This window comes from Atractosteus spatula, chromosome 12, assembly GCF_055471065.1.
Source record: "Atractosteus spatula isolate fAtrSpa1 chromosome 12, fAtrSpa1.hap1, whole genome shotgun sequence".
NCBI lineage: Eukaryota > Metazoa > Chordata > Actinopteri > Semionotiformes > Lepisosteidae > Atractosteus > Atractosteus spatula.
Genome location: NC_142717.1, coordinates 39,943,321 through 39,961,950, shown reverse-complemented (window position 1 = coordinate 39,961,950; position 18,630 = coordinate 39,943,321). Strand labels below are relative to the sequence as shown.

Sequence of the window (18,630 nt, the reverse complement as noted above, 5' to 3'; positions counted from 1 at the left end):
CTGACATCTCTCTGAAGTTTTAATATTTTGTGTGTACTTGTGCTTATTCTGTATTTTTGAGGGTTACATTCCCTGTAATTAAATATAAAGGTGCTGTGGACAATTTTTGGCTTTGTTTTAATGGACAGCCTTTACTTGCAAGGATCAATTAGCTATATTTTCATGCTGTTGGTCACCTCTTGCCAAGAATAAAGTGTGAATATTTCTGAGCTGTGATGTGGAGTTTACAAGCTGCAGAAGAACTTCTGTGCAATTTACACTTATGCTACTGGGCGTAAGGTTCAGCTCTTGCAGTTTACAGCAGCTCTTGCAGTTTAATCTTAATGATTTGGCCTGACTGGTCCCTAGCTATTTGTATTTACTAGGCTTAATGGATAACAGGTGTGCTACACCTGGAGTGACTTCAGACCAGATCCTTTATCATATGACAAATTAGAAAAGCAAAACTCAAGATTTGACAAGGAGATACAGTAACTGTACATTCATTAACCACTTCATACTAAAGAGGGTCATAGAAAGTCAGAGCCTTACCCAGCAGACACAGGGAACAGGGCAGGACTACACCCTGTACATGACTCCTATTTATCATAAGGCTTGTGTGCACACACATGGACAATTTAAAGACACCTTTAAGAGATGGGGGGAAACTAAAGCACCTGGAGAATACCTCCAACGAACACAATGAAAATGTGCAATCTTGATACAGAAGGTGCACCAGTTTTGAATGAAACCCAGAAACCAGACGTTTAAAGCCCACTATGTTCTGGACCACCATGAGAGATCATTAGATAAGTCAAAATTCATTCTTCTGATGAAAATGTTGGGCTTACAGTACAATATTCTCCTTTATACAGCAATTAAGCTGTAATGAAAGACCACTGGGTAACTATAGTTGTTTATGCCACTGTGGAAATTCAACTGCTTTCCAAAACTCTGTAATTAACAATGAACTACCAGAGACTACATTAAAAATGGAAAATATATATTAGGTTATATTCTCCGAAATGACCATGAAGATTTGGGGCCCTGACATGTTAACTGTTCAACAAGAAGAAATTCTGATCTTTAAAATGCATCTTAGATTTCTCTAGTAAAATATGCTAGAATTAAGTATGCTATAAGTAATTTCACAGCTAACTTGTATTTGTATCGGCCTTTCAGTCCAAACATAAAAACTGGGGTAACATCATTAATAGAGTAATATCTTAATACCTTTTATGAACTTGTTTTCCATAGTCAAGATGCACACTTTCTTTCTGCGTACACAAAACTACTCAATAATGTACTTCACCATTTCTTTAAAAAAAAATCTGGACAAGACAATTCTGCATTTTGTAGAAATGGGTCTGAATCGTCTATTGATTTTTAGTTCTTGCATTTACTCGATTGTGTTGTTCTGTATGTGAGTCATAATGTCTTAAAAAATGTTACACAGAACATAAATAATTCAGTTAGTCCAAACAAAGCACTGCTGTGTAATAATATGCATACAGGGCCACACACACCTTGCATGTGTAGACAGAATTTGTACACACCATGCAGAATTCCAAGGAATAAGCAATTATGTTTGCATATGGTTAAGAAAGGACTATACACAGGAGACAGTAAATGTTACTGTTTATACTAGAGCAGAAAAACCTTATTAAGCTTTTTCACAAGGACTTAAACACTGTTTTTCCAAACATATTTTATTGTTATGAATACAGGATGTATAGGACAATGGTGCAAAATTAATACAGAAATGAATCAACTTCATTATGCAACAATAAATATGACAAACCTGAAAGAAATAGGAATCAAATTCTATATTAAAGGCAAAGAAAACCCTTCATGGTTGGATTACATTGTGCAAAAAAATCTGTGCAATGCATTTATTTATTTTCATAAAAGCACTGTTTCCCCTTTGCAATAACGCATGTTGTTTATAGCATCATCTGCAGATCATCCCCCAAATGGATTAAAATTCTTGTTTGGTATTCTGGGCACATTCTTAATCAGCCCAGGATTAGATGTTTAATCTTTGCCATTATGATCCCTGAAACTGTAAGCAGAGGCTTGTGCATTGGAATGCATGAAAGAGATATTGCATTGCTGTAACAGATTTGCATATTTTTCTACATGTAGAAAAGTTTTTAATTCTACTGTAATATTCTACTGCTGTTTCTACTGATTGACTGATCTTATTTTGTCACAAAACAACCCCGACTCACGCTCGCCCCAACTGTTCCTGAACCCAGCAGGCACAAATGTTGAACAATTCCTAAGCCTACGGTGAGCCCCCAAGATGAAACGGTCAACCAATTAAGTTCTAAACACAACTGACTAAATATGACCTTGGAGGAATTGTAGCCATAAGGAAGACTTCATTCAAACTTCAGCAAAAAAATGTATTTCTTCCGTCCCTTAACAATTTATTTTTCTAAAATGCAGTGGTATTCCATTCACAGGAGCAAAGGTTTAAGAAACCTAGCAATGCTTCCTTTCCTCTTTGTTTCCTTCGAAGGTTTTGTTTAGCCCTGCAATACAACAGATTCTCCTTATGTAGTGGAAGTCTGATAGACCACACCCTAGGGGGCAGGGTGCACACGCAGTGGAGAGTGAAGCATGATGGGATTGAAGCCAGAGAGGAGGAAGATAGCTCCAATCCCCTCTGCCTCTGTTTGTGTGCTCTCCTCGGGGGGTCTCGACGTGCTGCACATGATATCTTCGCAAGGCCAGGAAACAGAGAAGACGTGGAGCTGCCTTCTAGTCCACATCTAAGTCCAAGTCAATTTCCGTGGTCAAATTCAGGTAGAAAAAGCAATATACACAAAACATAAATATCAGCACAGCCACAAGGATAAGAATGATTTCCTGAAATAAAAAAAACAGAAAAAAACAAAAAAATAGGATTTAGTTGCTAACATATGCATTATTTTTAAAACAAAATATGTGCACAGTACTTAAATTTACCTAAAAGCAAATGATAAAATACTGTATATCTATAATTACAGTATGTATACTTCCTGTCAGACTCAGCCTTATCTTTCTATCCCCTAACAAGCTAAAAAGAGCACAGACTTGAACAATTTACAAGCCACATACAAAATCACTTGTGAATCAGTGCTGGAAATCAAAGTTGTTGACGACAGCACGAGTGCAATGCAGCACACAACTTTTCAAACAGATAAATTATTACAAATTAAGTTTTAGAATCTAAAGTATTGCAAAGTGACAAGGAACATTAAAATATATTAGGAACCTGATATTTAAGTGTTTGCTATCCATGTCGACTGCTCATTTTAGCGGTATAATTAAACAAAACCAGCCAAACGGAAGCCCCGAGAGGACCTCTATGTTATAGGTAGGGAGTGCATCGAAATGTAGCATTGTGGTAACATTTTACGCTAAAGGAGCTGCTGTCAAGGACTTCTAACTGAAGGGAAACGGATCGTCTTTGGGTATGATATTCCCAGGGAATGCTCAAAATATTCAAGAAGTACAGTGGCTGTAAATGCTCCTCAATCATCCGAATTCACAATCATGTATCATTTTAGGTATCAATGCTTGGCCATTGGATAGCTTTGACATTCTCATTTTCCCCATAATGTACTGCATCAATAAGAGATTAAAGAAATCACTGACCCATTTTGTTTTGTCTTACTGCATTTTACACCTTTTGTTTTACTGTACATTCCTTTGCTGGCAATATCTGCATACAAGCAGGATCTGCATCAACATGTGATCTTCTTCAGATTGGACCAAACCTTCACACCTCTCATATAAAAAAATCATGTCGACACCTGGAGGCTCCACAGCCGAAACATTGTGTCTCTTTTCTTTTCAGCATGGAATAAACCTTTACCTGTTCCTTTGCTGCCTACGCATGCTGACACGGCATCCCTACTTAAAAATCATTTACCATATTAAAAAAACAACGTTAGTGCATGCTGGATCTTTACCATAAACTGAATGTTTTATTTCAGACATATCATCTCAAAGTCTGACTGAATAGAAGGATCTCCCTCTAACACCTCATGAATATCTGAAATATTTTTTTGCTAAACTTAAAATCTGAAACTACACTTTCCATGTTTATATATCACATTGTTCCAGAAATTTAAATGACAGATTAATGTTATGATTAGTAGTAAAGGGACGCAACACCAGTCAAGGAAGCGATTGTGAAGAAAACAGCCTGGTATTGTAATCAAGGCATTCATTCATAATATAGTGCCTCCTTATACAGGCCTGTGCAGTGATACATTAAGATGAGATTTACAACAATCATGAGCTAATAGAATCACAGATAAATTGAAAAGGACTATTAAAACCCAACAGAGTGGCCATCACTATCTGTCTACATGCTGTAACAGCAGCCATTACGTTGTACCTCGTTCTTAACAAATACTGTCCATTTAATTTATCTCATTCAGAGCAGGCTGCAAACAGCTTAAGTCCTCATTAATTGGAAAACCTTCACATTTCATGCACTACAGTTTTGTGTATTAATTGAGACTAACGATGATTTGCTCCTCTGTTTACAGAGCAAAGGTGAGGAGTGAGCAGAAACAGTAATACACTGCAGTAACACATTTGCATTTTTAACTATAACTTATCTATCCAGAGCCACAGCTTGGAGCAGCTGGACATTTGCTTAAAATACCTGTGATTAAGGGGTTCTGTGACTTTAGATCAGCAGTATTTCTTGTCATGAGTATAACACTTCAGCATCTTAAGAGCAGACAGCAGCAAGAAAAAGGTCCTATTTATTTTTCTCTATCCACAGCTGTGCTCAAAGGCCCATCTGGCTGTGCGGCTACTAATCTTAACAGGATGCAATAAGCAAGTTGCACACAACTGTAGGATCCATCTGCTGAGGAGAATGGACAGCAAAGACTAATGCTGCTCCGACTCTCCTTGGCACAGCAGGCAGGACAGAGCCATCCAGCAGTCCATGTGTTCTCTTTCTGTGAATGCCACGTCCTGCCCCTTCTTCATGGCTACAACACTACAACCTTACATTTAGAAACCGGGAAAGCTGTGAACCGCAAATCCTGTGAGGACTCTTGCAAACAGTCGAGCAGTGCACACAGTCATGATTGTTTCACCACCCACAACCTCAACACACACAGTACTGTATTCTTAGATACACTATCAATTTTATTGGCAGTAAAGCTGGTAAATATAGTGCATTACATTGTACAGTATGTGAATTGTTTTAATAAGCTTAGTGTATTATTAGACAATTCAATGTATTTAAAGGCTTATGTGCAGTTTCAATCAATTACTGTAGCTTTTAAATAACTTTAAAAAACAGATTTAAATCAGAGTTCTCAGAACTGCAAGATTTTACACAGCCCCACACTCTCATAACTTACCTACTGTGTGTTATAAATCAAGTATGTTTGTTTATCTCTTTCAGTAATACTACAATACAACTTCTCCTTTCAATAGATAAAAAAATCACAAATGACCTACAAAAGAAAAACAACACAGAAGTCTGTATTTAGTACACTCGGGTAACAGTTAGACAAATTAGGTACATTATTTTCTAGGAAAATTACATACAATGAGTACAGTATCTGAATATTTTACAATGAGTGTTTTAGGGTCTGGTAACCCTAAAATAAAATATCTAAGCAGTTGAAGGAAATACATTCCATTTCTAGAGAGACATAAAGTCAATATGCTGAGAATATATCCTAATTCGCCACAGTATACCGAACATTTATAGAATTATATGCTAACTTTCTTGGAACAACAGGCTATTGTTTAGATGTAGCAGACAAAACATATGGTTTACTTAAAGACTGAAGGGCACTGGAGCAAATGGAAGGCAATGAAGCTATAACTGTATCTGAAACTGGGCTGCATTACTGTTTTATAGAAATTATTTTAAATGCAATTTAGACTTTTTTTGCAGCAGTAATACATTAATGCTCATAACTTTAAAAATAACAATATCTTGCATTTTGCCTAACCAACTTAAAAGACTTTTTCTTTCTTGTATGTAGAGTGGAACACAGACGTTTCTTGCCAGACTCCAACAGTACTCAATCACAGAACAGTTATTATTTGCCACATCATATGTATGGCCATCCATCATTTTGGAGGGTCTGGTTTTAAGAAGTATAACAGAGAGAACATTTCACAGCCTGGTCAGTCTTGAATTTAATCCCCACTTGACACCTCTGGGTGCAACTGAAATGGTGGGATATGACAAGATCCCAGAGACGAAGTTTACTGCACAAGGAATTGCAACACTGGAAAAGTGACACAGTATTGTCTCGATGCCTATAAAATGACAGACAGAGATTCTGTGACAGAGAGTATTCTGTTACTTCCTACTGTGTAAGCCTTTAAGGTCAAGGTCAGGTATGAGCCCTAGTCAATATACTATTAACAACTATCTTTTGTTCTTTTGACAGCTGCCCCAAAAAGGTTTGGCAATTCAGTGCTTTCCATGTTACAGTATGTGTGTAGAATACTTATTTTTACTTAAAATTAATGTCTTTTAATATATAAAATTTAAGAGCTAACCAATCCACATCTCAGCAAAACATACACTACGCTTCTTAATTCTGACATGAAGCTGAATTGAGCATTAAAATACACAGACAAGTTGACAAAAGTAAAGTTTCTGCTCATCTTTACTCAAATTTGTCTTGCTGTTGTACCCAGGTCTCAGAAAGTCCTGAACAAACACTAAACTGAATGTTTCAGGCAAAGGTAAAGGCCAGCTAGAATTTGTTTTCTTTCCCTCTTTTGCATCTTCTGAAAACCCATCTATATTATATTCATCTAGAAGAGTGGTTTCCAGCTCTGGTAATGGAGGTCCACTCTGTCTTCTGTTTTTAGCTTCAGTTGAGGTCTGAAGCACACGTTAATGCATCTCAGTTTTCTCCTGGACACGTTTTTAAATTTGCATTTGCTTGTAAAAGGTTGGATGGTACAGTATCTGCAATAAGTATTAACACCTAGCGATTTCTGAGTTTCAGAACTGCCTACACTAATGTGTAATACCCGAAATATAACCAATTGCATCTCTGCAGAGAGAAAACAAGCTTAACGTCTGAGTTCCTACTGTCTGTTCATCGCAAAGTATTCAGACAGAAATAATGAAAATCTGGATTCTGAAGTTGCTGGAACCAGTACCATGGCATTTTTGAAAGTTAGGACTGAGAGAAACAAGTTAACTGAAAGTTTAAACTACCAAGCAGATCAATTAAAGTCGTCAATTAGCACTGGGGATTTAGAAACCAGCAGGAATGAAAAGCAGACACTACGCCCCTCCAGGACCAGGGCTTTGAACCACTGAACTAGAAGAAGGCCATTGATTTCAACAATGCTCCTTTATTTCTGACAGTACTATTTTTTCAGTACTTTACAGTTGCACTTCTCTTATTTAATTCTCATAATTTATACTAAGTAATTATGTAATTATGTTTTTAAAAAGGAAAATGAACCTTGGTCACAGGGTAGCACACAGTACAAATTCAAACTTGAAAATTCCACCACCATTTTAAAATGTGGGCAGCACCCATAGTTTTCAGACTTAAGGTGTACTACAAACCAATTTATAAAATACTATTTAAATGAAAAAAAAATGTCAGTTAGCATCCTTATTAAACAGGAACAAGTGATAGGTTTATTCCATGCTGAAAAGAGGAAAAGGAAACACGTTTCGGCCGTGGAGCCTTCTTCAGGTGTGAGACTGGGTGACATCTGTAAAGGAATAGAAGGTAGATAGAAAGCCTGGTCTTGGAACAGACAGCTGTGAAGAGACAGAATGCTGGTTTAGTGAGAGACGGGGGCAAGTGGCTCAGGGAGGAAGAGAATGAATGACGAAGAGATCTAGAAAAAGATTTGGAGGAAGGCATAGTGGGTCACACCAGGTGTAGGTTGTAGCAGTTCAGGTGGGTAGCTGCGTCAGCATGCGTAGGCTGCAAAGGAACAAGTAATAGGTTTATTCCATGCTGAAACGTTGTGTTTTCTTTCTTCTCTTTTCAGCATGGAATAAACCTATTACTTGTTCCTTTGCAGCCTACGCATGCTGACGCAGCTACCCACCTGAACTACTACGTCTTTATTATACATCTATGTATATTATATATAAATATAATGTACTATAAATATGTCCCATAGCACTGAAATCAGACCTATTATCACATTAAAAACGGTGTATTACTGTACCTTTATATCAAACAATAATTACAAAAGAGAAACTTATAAGGAAAAGAAGAGCACCTTAAAAACTGGAAATCGTTTTGGATATCCCAGTTTAAAATTTTAAAGTACACAGGTAGTCAAACACAATCTACTTAACTGTGAAATTAAACATGATGTAATCATTCTGATCTCTAATTAATAAGAAGCAGGGGCTTTGCACTATTATTCAAAATGCATGTAAACAGGCTATGTACCGTATAGTTAAAATTCAGAAATTTGCTTGCCCTGGATTATGAACATAAAAGGGCATCAAGAAATATAATGCCTGGGTTATCACTGCTTGTCCTACCCTTGTAACAGACACATCACAAGAACAGATTTGACCCCTGAATGCCCTTGACAAGCAGACAGGCTCCTCGGGAGATAGGTTAACATTAACAGAACTTTTATGTAACCTAAATTAATTTATTCAAAGCTGTTAAAAGATAAAAATGTGCACGACAGATTTGTATTTATTTTTATGTTAATGAAGAACAGCAGATAATCCCAGTATATCGTGCAGGTGTGCTCTACTTAGCACATTAACATTTATCAGCCTCAGGACAGGAGCATTCAAATTTTTCTTCTATGCAAAGCTAAAACTTTATGTAAAACACTCAGCAAAGAGGTCCTGTGTTATCACCTACCCCTTTAGCAGTAGAATACTTACAGTTGTTTCATAATTAGCAAAACAGAAAATGCCCAAAACAAAGCTAAAGTATTGTGATGGGTATAACCGATACCGATAACAATATACTGCAAAATACATCAGTTTCCAAAGAGTAATTTATTTTTTCTATAGAGTTAACTTCTGTATGTATGAAAAACTCAGTGTTCCACTGCAATTCATACTATTATTATTTAATACGTATTTTTGACATGTACAGTAAGTGCCTGTAGCCCATCCCCCATTACTATCAAGTGTGATAACAATATGGTTAAAATGATTTTGTCAATTTCTTAAACATGAATTAAATTATATTACCTTTTATTTCTATTTTTGTAAGGATGAAGGACCCTCTAAAGCTGTCTATGCCTAAGTTTTTACAATATAGAAAAGACACCTGGGAAAAACAAGTTCGACTTGTGGATACAATGGGGTTAAATTTTGCCAAGTTTCCCACGTGGTGAAAAAAGCAATCTATTTCTCCTCATTAAAAGCTGACACACCACACTAACTATCAAGATTATGTTGCGAAAGCATACTGCATCACTAGGAAACGCTTGATCAAGATCAGCGATCAAGAGAAAGAGAACCCTCTTTCGATATTATAATAGCAAATTCTGGACGACAACCAAATACATCATCTGGCAATTCAACAGCTGTTACAGTATGTCTGCAATACCTAGCCATTTGCGATCAGCTCTAACATGGAAAAAAATTGATTCCTTTTTCTACTAGACTCTAGCAGCCGGTCTTTTTTATTCCAGTAAGGTAAACTATTTTTTTCTTTTAGGTTTCAATTGTTTCAATTAGCACCGGTCTTCAATTGGTGTTGCACACCCAAATGAGAAGTCACTTGTCACTGGTCACGCCACAAGCGGAAATCAAGGTCTACAGCTTTGGCAAAAATATTTTCATATTTTTATTTTAAAAAATCAATACGGTACATACAGTACACAATAAAGCAAACTGTAGGTCACAATGTTACCAAAACTGGTCTGTATAATCTCTTAAATTGCCATGAATTCATTGGTCTAAAGGTTTCTTGATTTACTCCAGGTTGTAGTCATATGTACTGTATATTCTAAATCCTCTTTATTATAAACTTAAAAATCTTCAAACCGTTGGATAAATAAGAAGGAAAAAACAGTTACCTCAGTTATTTTATCAAGGCAAATGAAGCTTGAACTTTCAAAGATCTAATTTGCATAAAGTGCCACAACAATTCTATCCCTCCTATTGATAAAATGATTTTGTAGCAGTCTGACAAACTCCCTGGTTACCATATTTTAGCTGATTATTAAAAAATGGGAATAGTGAAGAACGTTACTGAAATTTTGGGATGTGTTTTCTTTCATAGTGCTAATGTTGTCCGTGGCAGTTTTCACTGCTGCCTCAGTGCTTTAGGGCCATGGGTTCAGTTCTGGTTTGGCTGCCTGTCTGTGTGAAGTCTGCATGGTCTATCTGACATGCAGGTTAAATTACATTAGTAGTGCTATATAAGTGTAAGGTTTATTACTTTGAATCATCCCTCTCCAGGGTTTGATTGCTTTTCCTGTGGTTTTCCCCATCTCATTGCTTTGTCCCATCGGAAAATCAGGACAATACGACATTGAGAAGATCCCTTCTTCTCTGTGCCATACCTGGATTCGAGTGCAAGTTGTATAGCAGACACACCCACATATAATCAAATCATACATGAATATTATGAATCCTGTTGCTGTAAATCAGGTATCACCTGAAAAGTAAAGAACATTTTATTTTCCTGCATTTACCATTTTATCATATTTGCATATTAAATGAAGAATGCATTTATATACTGTACAGTATTTTAATTATCTCATTGGTATATTTAGCAACAAATAAACAATATCAATATGTACTACTTTAGGAAAATTAAGTATATGAATTTTGGATTTAGATTAAATGTTTATGGCGTCATTTGGAACAACTGATTGGTCATGACAGATCCTGATACACTCAAGCTCTCTGACTGTTTCTAAAAAACTAAGGTACTTCATTACTGAGACAGCTGATTGGGCACAGGTGATGAAGTGTTTTAACATGATTTATGTGTCTACAAATCTAACAAACATCTAACAATCAAGAAATTAGAACTCATAGAGGATCCAATATACCCCTCTTATCAAGAGAATATTGCGTTTGTGCAATATTCAGCATATTAGAAGCTAAGCACACTGTCGCTGGACATCTAAAGTGTTTACAGACAGCAATATCTAACTTGGCAAGATGTTACAGTCAAATACAGTCCAGTATGCCATGATCTGGAAGACCACAAGTCACTACATCTCACAGTAGCACCATCATTCAAGTGTGACAGTCTGGGCAGGACTGTCTATGTCTCTACAAATCTCCACTTGTAATGACTGACAGCAACCTGACTGACTGCACAGTGATGCATTGATCTTGTCCTAAGACCTCACTCGTTGCATCTCCTGCAGGCTCAACCTGACGTGACAACATTCCAGCAGGACAGCGCGTGTCCTCATGTTGTTTGTGGAGCAATGGCTTTCCTGTGAGTATGAATGTGGCAGTTGTTGTGTGAGCACTCTACTTGTCAGGCTCCAGTTCCACTGAACATTGCTGGGAAAGGCTGGGATGACATATGGTATCTATAGTAGGGCTCAAAGACCAGGAAACAGGTACATTTCGTTCTAGGCTCTATGAGAAGAAAGGGACACTATGAGTAACCCAATGCAAAGCATTCATCACAGATATACAACTCGCACTGCTTCCAGTAGTGGAGGACATGTGACAAACCTGTGACATTCATTGCAGCCCCACTGTTGATGCCAAATGTTAATCAGCATAATGAATTTACTTACTGTATGTCATGTTAGTCCAATAAAATGTCAGTGCACCTTCTACAAAAAAAGAACACGCTATAACTGATAATAGCTTTGTGAATTTGTTGCAGTGAAAAATCATACATATCATTTGATACTCGAGATAATTTTAAGACTGCAAAAAGCAGAAGTTTAATAATCAGCCAGCTTGGATTCACTCTCTGTGCCATCCGCGTAGGGACACAGGCTAAACTCGACAGCAGGTGGCCAAATTCCCACTTTCTCTACATCCCACCATGGCAGAGCTTCCAGCTGGTCACTCTGGAATACGGCAGTGCTCTCAGCCAATATGCAAAATCAGGCACACAGGGCTGTGGACAACCTGCCCGTCTGAATCCCCAACTCCACAGCCGTAAACAACAATAACAAAAGATTCTGGCCAGGAAAGCAGCTCTTGAGTTTAGGATCCCTCTGGTAATTTGATGTGGCTCTGCAGTAATCCATGAGACCAGCTAAAAAAAAAAGAAAGCTGTCGATTTCACTTATTTAGAAAGCACAGTCTGATTTCACTATGTACAGTATGGCATGTCTCACATACTGATGCCACATACTCAATGATCAACATTTAAAATTCCACAATGGTAAAACTGGCAGTGTTTACCCATACAGGATTTTCTTAATCAGACGTCATTAGACTGGGTCTGATAGTCTAGCAAACACTTGAGGCTGAAGGATGTACTGAATCTGCTTCAATCTGATATAAGTTATTCTTAGCTGATGGGTCCTCATATGAAAAAGGACAGGGGGAGGAATCAGTAGTACTGTTTTTAAAGCATTTTTTTTTTCCTACGATGCACGACGTTAAAGTATCAGGATGTCAAAAACAACTGGAATGGCATGCATGCCCTGTCCAACACTGTCTTCCACTGGACAATGTTTAGATTATATATTATTATATAAAGGCCTTCAAAAGCACATATACAATTATTTTTAATTATGAGGAATATTTAATAATGTATTTTCTCTTAAGGAATATAAAATTGAGATACACTATAATAATATACAATCTTATGTTGTGTTATCCATCCACTTCATACTGCAATTTAGTCCACGAGACATCTCTGCCAGAATGATAAGGGTTAGGGCTCTTGAATGCAGTACCATCTCACAGCAGGACCGATCAGAAGGCTATTTAATGACACGTCAAGATTTAAATATGCAGTGTATGCACTCTATATCCCTAATGTGAGTTTAAAATATTTGAGATATGATGTTTTTCCATGTGGTGTTTATAAATAATTTAGGCGTTCTCTAAATAAATATTTCAGGGAACATTTAATAGCAATCTAGATATCTAACTTTGATTAAAGAAAACATTAAATGAAATCTTTGTATCCTGAAAAGAAAAGAAAACATACAGTAATTAGGCCTAGTGAGTTAGACAGTTTCAGTTGATTAGCAAAGGCTCAATGCCTCTGACATTTTTTAAACAGACCCTGTCGAGGAAAAAATAATTCTAAAGCCAACAATTGATAACCTTTCAGTGACTCTCTGAACTTCTATTAAGAGATATGGTGCACTTTTCAGGATTTTCTACCACTGGACAAATTTTGTTTAAAGGTAAATAAAAACAATTTGTGATTCCCTTCAACCAAAGTTAATTTTTGCAAAGCTATTAAAATAGAACAGACGTTCTGTGCTCAGAAGGACTATGAGTGAACAATTATACAATGAATCATCAGCAAGAAGATTCCATTAATACACAACAACAAAGACAGTTTGTGACATACTGTAAGACGTCCACACCCTTTGGTGAAATAAAATACTGAGTATATTTGCTCAACGAATGCTGAGAGCAAACATTTTAAAATTTATGTCTACAGAAAAAATTAAGACTAGACAATTTGCAGTGCACTACTGATCTCTGTATAATGCACTGATTTAGCAGCACAGTGAAAATGGAATGATCCGCAAAGAGCAGAGAAAACTCAAACGCAACAACACATACCGTACAGTACCTTAAGCACAGTCTTAGACAATGACTAGACAGACAAAACCATGCCATGCTTATATGTTAAGTGTTCTTGTCAGTTACGCGGATAAGTCATAACTTTATAGGAAAAAAAAAGGAGATTACTGCCAAAAGCTTTATACTGCTACAATAGGATCATCTGAGTTTATAGATTAAGGTTAAGAGATACTGGCAAAGGTTTTCTTTCTAGCTTGTTAGCAATTATTCCATATGCAAATTTCCACAGGCCTCCCTCAGGCAAAACTGTGCACTATGAAATAAAAATATACAATGAGAGGCAGAAGGAAAACAGAAAACTATAGTTTTACCAAACTGTTTTGTATCAAAGAACCAATTTAAATGATAAGAAACTAACAATCTAAATAAAATGTTACAGGTAACTTTAAGAGATTGTGAGAAGATAAGTGACTGGTGTTTAGTAGAATAAGTAAAAAAATATTTTTTGACCTTTATTATACAATTAGAAAGGTACACAAATATTATAATGAATGTTGCAGTAGTAAAATTCATAGAACGTAACTTGTACAGAGTATAGAGAGAAACATATAAACAGATTTACTTTGTCATCCGTATCTTATTGACAAAGATCCAAGCAAGGATGGACTTGGTTATTACTGAGACAGGAGACCTCTTGATGGCCACTCTTGATGGACCACTAGGAGGTGGTCTTATCTCTGGACCAGAATTCCCAATCCAGTGCCTGTGTGTTGTGACCAGGGACACTGTTTTACAGGAGCAACTGTCCTTCAAATAAGATACAAATCCAAAACCACACATGGCCCCACTACTCGGTCATTAACAATTCCAAGACCTTGAAAGAATAAGGGTATTAAACTTGATTTAGAAGATAAGTTCCAGTCTTACTTTGAACTAAAAAGTACTAATAATTAATTAATATAATTAATAATTATAATTACACATAATTAAAGTTCTGAATACTGGTGAAACTCTAAATTGAATTATAGCCTAAGCAACACCATATACAGTATAGTCAAGATGTGATACGTTATTTTTATTGTGCTTGCCAATTTAATAAAAAAATGCATTGATTTCTCTTTGTTACTAAGTTGTGGTACAATTTCGATGTGTATGTTTGTGCTAAAGAGAAAGGATTAAACATACTGTAGCATGATATGTTCTACGTTTTATTTAATTCTACAGCATAAAATGTTCTGGGTTTCTGTGATTATATAGCATAATGTTGCTATACAGTATGTTCTGGGGTTATTTAATTAGACAGAATATCTTTAAGGCACTGCACATCTGATTTGTGGCAAGCCTGCTAGAAGATCTCTCGGGAATCCTTGGAAGAGCTACAGTACAGTATTCATGAGCGCATTAATGCAGATTTGCAATGTGAAAGGAGTAGGGGCTGGAGGGGGGGGTTGGATCTTGTTGGTAGTGAATACTAGGAAATGCTCCCACTATCATGTTGTACGTTTCTTAAAGTAGTTAATTCTTTATGGATAAGCAAGTAGAACATTCCTAATTTCAGCGCCGTTATCCTCTGAATCTGCATTAATTAAATTCCCCTCAGCCGAAATCAAAACAGTGGAACTGGTCAATACTGGCTTTCTAACCCAGTCTGTTCATGCCCCCTTGAAGATGACATCCTCCTATGCATCCTTTTCTCAGGCAACAGCACAATGAAATCAACAGAAACTGGGGGAAGCAAATTTAAGATCATCATAATTTATTTTAAAAAGAAAAGAAGCAAACTTAAAAAATCAAACTTTGCTGGAAAGTATCAACAGATCTGGGACCAGATTCCAGAAGGTGAATAAGATGACAGGTGTTTTGTATTCAATAGACATAATGCTAAGTACCGAAAGAGTGCCCAAAAGGCAAGTAAAGCTTATTCATAAATACTGTTGCAACTGTAGATTTGGGGAACAAAGTATTCAATTAAGACTTTCTGTCAAATATGCAAACCTGACAAATAGCAGGAAAACAAACAGGACACTGAACTGTAAGTTTAAATAACAAAGATGTAGTGTGAAAGATGCAATACAATGCCAAATGTACTAGGTGAAAACTTTCTACAGGTTTTGACAACAAAAATACAAAATGGCCTAGTTTACAAAGAGTCTACTTGAATCTGCACAGATTTCAATATAAGTAAATCACAATTAGTACAGGGACCAGAGTCACAGATTAGTTAGAAATTGTATTCACTCACAAAAAAAAATTGCCAATCCATGAAGCAGAATTTATATAGTAAAAACTATGCAACTATCATCTTCTTAAAAAGCAAAAAAAAGGAAATGGTCTACCTAACCAACTAACAGAAAACATTAACATGGAATGTTTATTCTTCAACTCAAATAATCAGAACCACCGTGAAATGTACAGTATGCATCTGTAATGGAGAATATAAAGAAAAAAGTATTTGAAATTGGACAAATCATACCATGAGTTGAGGTACTTAGTGGTGTACCACAGGGATCAGTTTTAGGACCACTGCTCTTTCTAACACATGATAAATGATACCAAGTAAATAAAATTGTTGTTTTTAGGTTGACCTGGAAATGATCTCATTAATACAATTTGATAAACCAGTTCAAATGTTTTGATAAACAGCATTAAAAGAAAGATGGGTAGTGTTAAACTGTATAATGTAAAACTGTAAACTATATAAAATGTATAACTGTAAACTGCATAAAAAAGTCCAACTCTATTTAAAATAGTTTAGTTTTGGTCACAACTTAAAAAAATAAAGATAGGAACTTGGAAAAAAGTCTTCATAAGACTGACATTTCATTTAGATTGTTCATTTACTCTATGTCTTTTAACAGACATGTTAAAAGGGCTGGACACCTTTAAGCCTGGAACAAAGTAAGCTTTTGAAAACTGAAATCACCACTAATTCAAATGCAATATATCAGGGGGACTGGCATGAATGGATCACACTAGCAAATTATACCATAGAAACAAATTCAGTGAAATGTCCTGATAGTGGGGGCACCGGCATTGATAAACTAACTATTAATATACTATGATAATTATGACAGGGGCGGTGCGGTTGCTCTGTGGCTAAGGAACTGCGCCTGTGGCTGGAAGGTTGCCGGTTTGTATCCCATGGCCGGCAGAGGAATCCTACTCCGTTGGGCCCCTGAGCAAGGCCCTTAACCCAACTGCTCCAGGTGTGCCATATAAATGGCTGACCCTGCGCTCTGACACCAAGCTTCTCTCCCTGTCTGTGTGTCTCATGGAGAGCAAGTTGGGGTATACGAAAAGACAAATTCCTATTATAAGAAGTTGTATATGGCCAATAAAGCGATCTTATCTAATTAATTAATATGTTTCACCCCACTTAGTTCTACGTTAATTATTTACTCTGCAAGTAGTCGCTAACTCTTTCTCTAATTTTTGAAGTAGCACCATCCACCACCCAAAAAATGGTTCAGACAAATACAGTACCTTAACCAAGCTATTTCTGGCAGGGATTGCTTGAAATGGTGTCATAATGAATTCATATAGTGCTACACTCTACAATGTTCTTTGTACTTTATATCTGTATATTTTAGAAATGGAGCCAGAATGCTGCATTTACTGTATATTAATCACAAGAGTGAATTTATCTGAAGCTCATCAAGCAACACAGAACAATGAATCAAATATCAGTAGAAGCCACTTAGGTACTTAGATATACGAGTCACATTTTAAAAAGGTTTGTCAAATTAAAACAAAAAGATTTATGCAGTACTGTACATCTTATTTTTAATATGACCAGAAATACACATGCAATGTATACTAGAGAGGGCCATCTGGAACTGTATGCATGAAGAATCAATTATTTATTTTAAAAAAATCAGACCTTGAGCTGATAAAAGGGGATAATGCATTTCATTGCATTTCAGATTTCTTTCTTCATACACTTAATCATTCTGTACAACACTCTGGTGAAGATATTCTGGTCCTAAGAGGGTTAACAACATGTTCCACATTAAAAGCTGCACTTCATACATATTTAAGATGCTGCAATTCCACTCAGGTTTTGAAGTGTGATAAATAATATCTCAGTGAAATCCATATTCACACAGTTTATCTTTTGGGATAAAGTGTTCAATGCAAGGAAAGTTAATGAAGGGTATCAAACCCCAACTTACCCGAATTCCCAAAGCACTTCTTTTAGCTTCAGCTTTCAATCTTGTCGCTCTTAAAACAGATTTGGTTTTCTTATAATCTTGTTTTCCTGAAAGACAATCATCAATGAATCTCTTACCACTTCTTTTTCTCACCCGATCAAAAATAGAGCTTTAATTAAAACAATATTGCAGGCCTAAAAATTAAGCCCACAGCAAATATCAAATGTAAATGCTTTACATTCATTTTTGAACATGCTGAGTGTGTTTTATCTTTGGTGTGAAACACCACTGATTTAAAACAACAAATGAGTCTAATAATATTTTAAAATCACACAGATGCTTAGAGGTTCCTGAAAATTGCATCATCTGAATAGAGACTGAATTAGCTGTATTCATTAATTATTCATAATGTTCCATTAGCCTAATGCATTTTTGTTAAACATTTTTTAAATATTTCTATACACATTAATTAAAAATATTTGCTTCATATACAACTACAGTCCTGTACAAATGTATACTTTTGAACACATTCTGTATGAATAGGCTAGACTAGTCTTATTGATTATTATTTTCATTGTACCACTGTTATTAAAAATAACCAAATTCTAATATCTATTTTGTTAACAATCGGGTTTGGAGACACTTCCAGCTACTTACGTTAAAGAATTAACTGCTAAGACTCTTTTTATCTTTACAGGTACAATCACTGCACTGTGTACATCAAAATCAAAATGCTCTGCATCTAGAAAATAACTCTCTCTCTCAGGTGTATTTACAGCCACAAGGCTGTACTGCAGAGCCCCAAGAGAAAAAAAAAACAGTTGAAAGTAATTTATTGAATGTTAAAAG

The 18,630-nt window shown here is 36.1% G+C and overlaps 1 protein-coding gene across 1 annotated transcript in view; it reads right to left on the bottom strand.

Moving 5' to 3' along the window:
- Positions 1–1,672: 1,672 nt before the first annotated feature.
- triqk (triple QxxK/R motif containing) overlaps positions 1,673–18,630 on the bottom strand; it is a 32,483-nt gene continuing 15,525 nt past the window's right edge. The window contains exons 3-4 of the mRNA XM_088929138.1: positions 17,803–17,888; positions 1,673–2,853 (exon numbers count right to left, since the gene is read on the bottom strand). Of these exons, the coding sequence (XP_088785264.1) occupies positions 2,746–2,853; positions 17,803–17,888 (194 nt within the window). The 3' untranslated portion in view covers positions 1,673–2,745. The remainder of the gene's footprint in view (positions 2,854–17,802; positions 17,889–18,630) is intronic.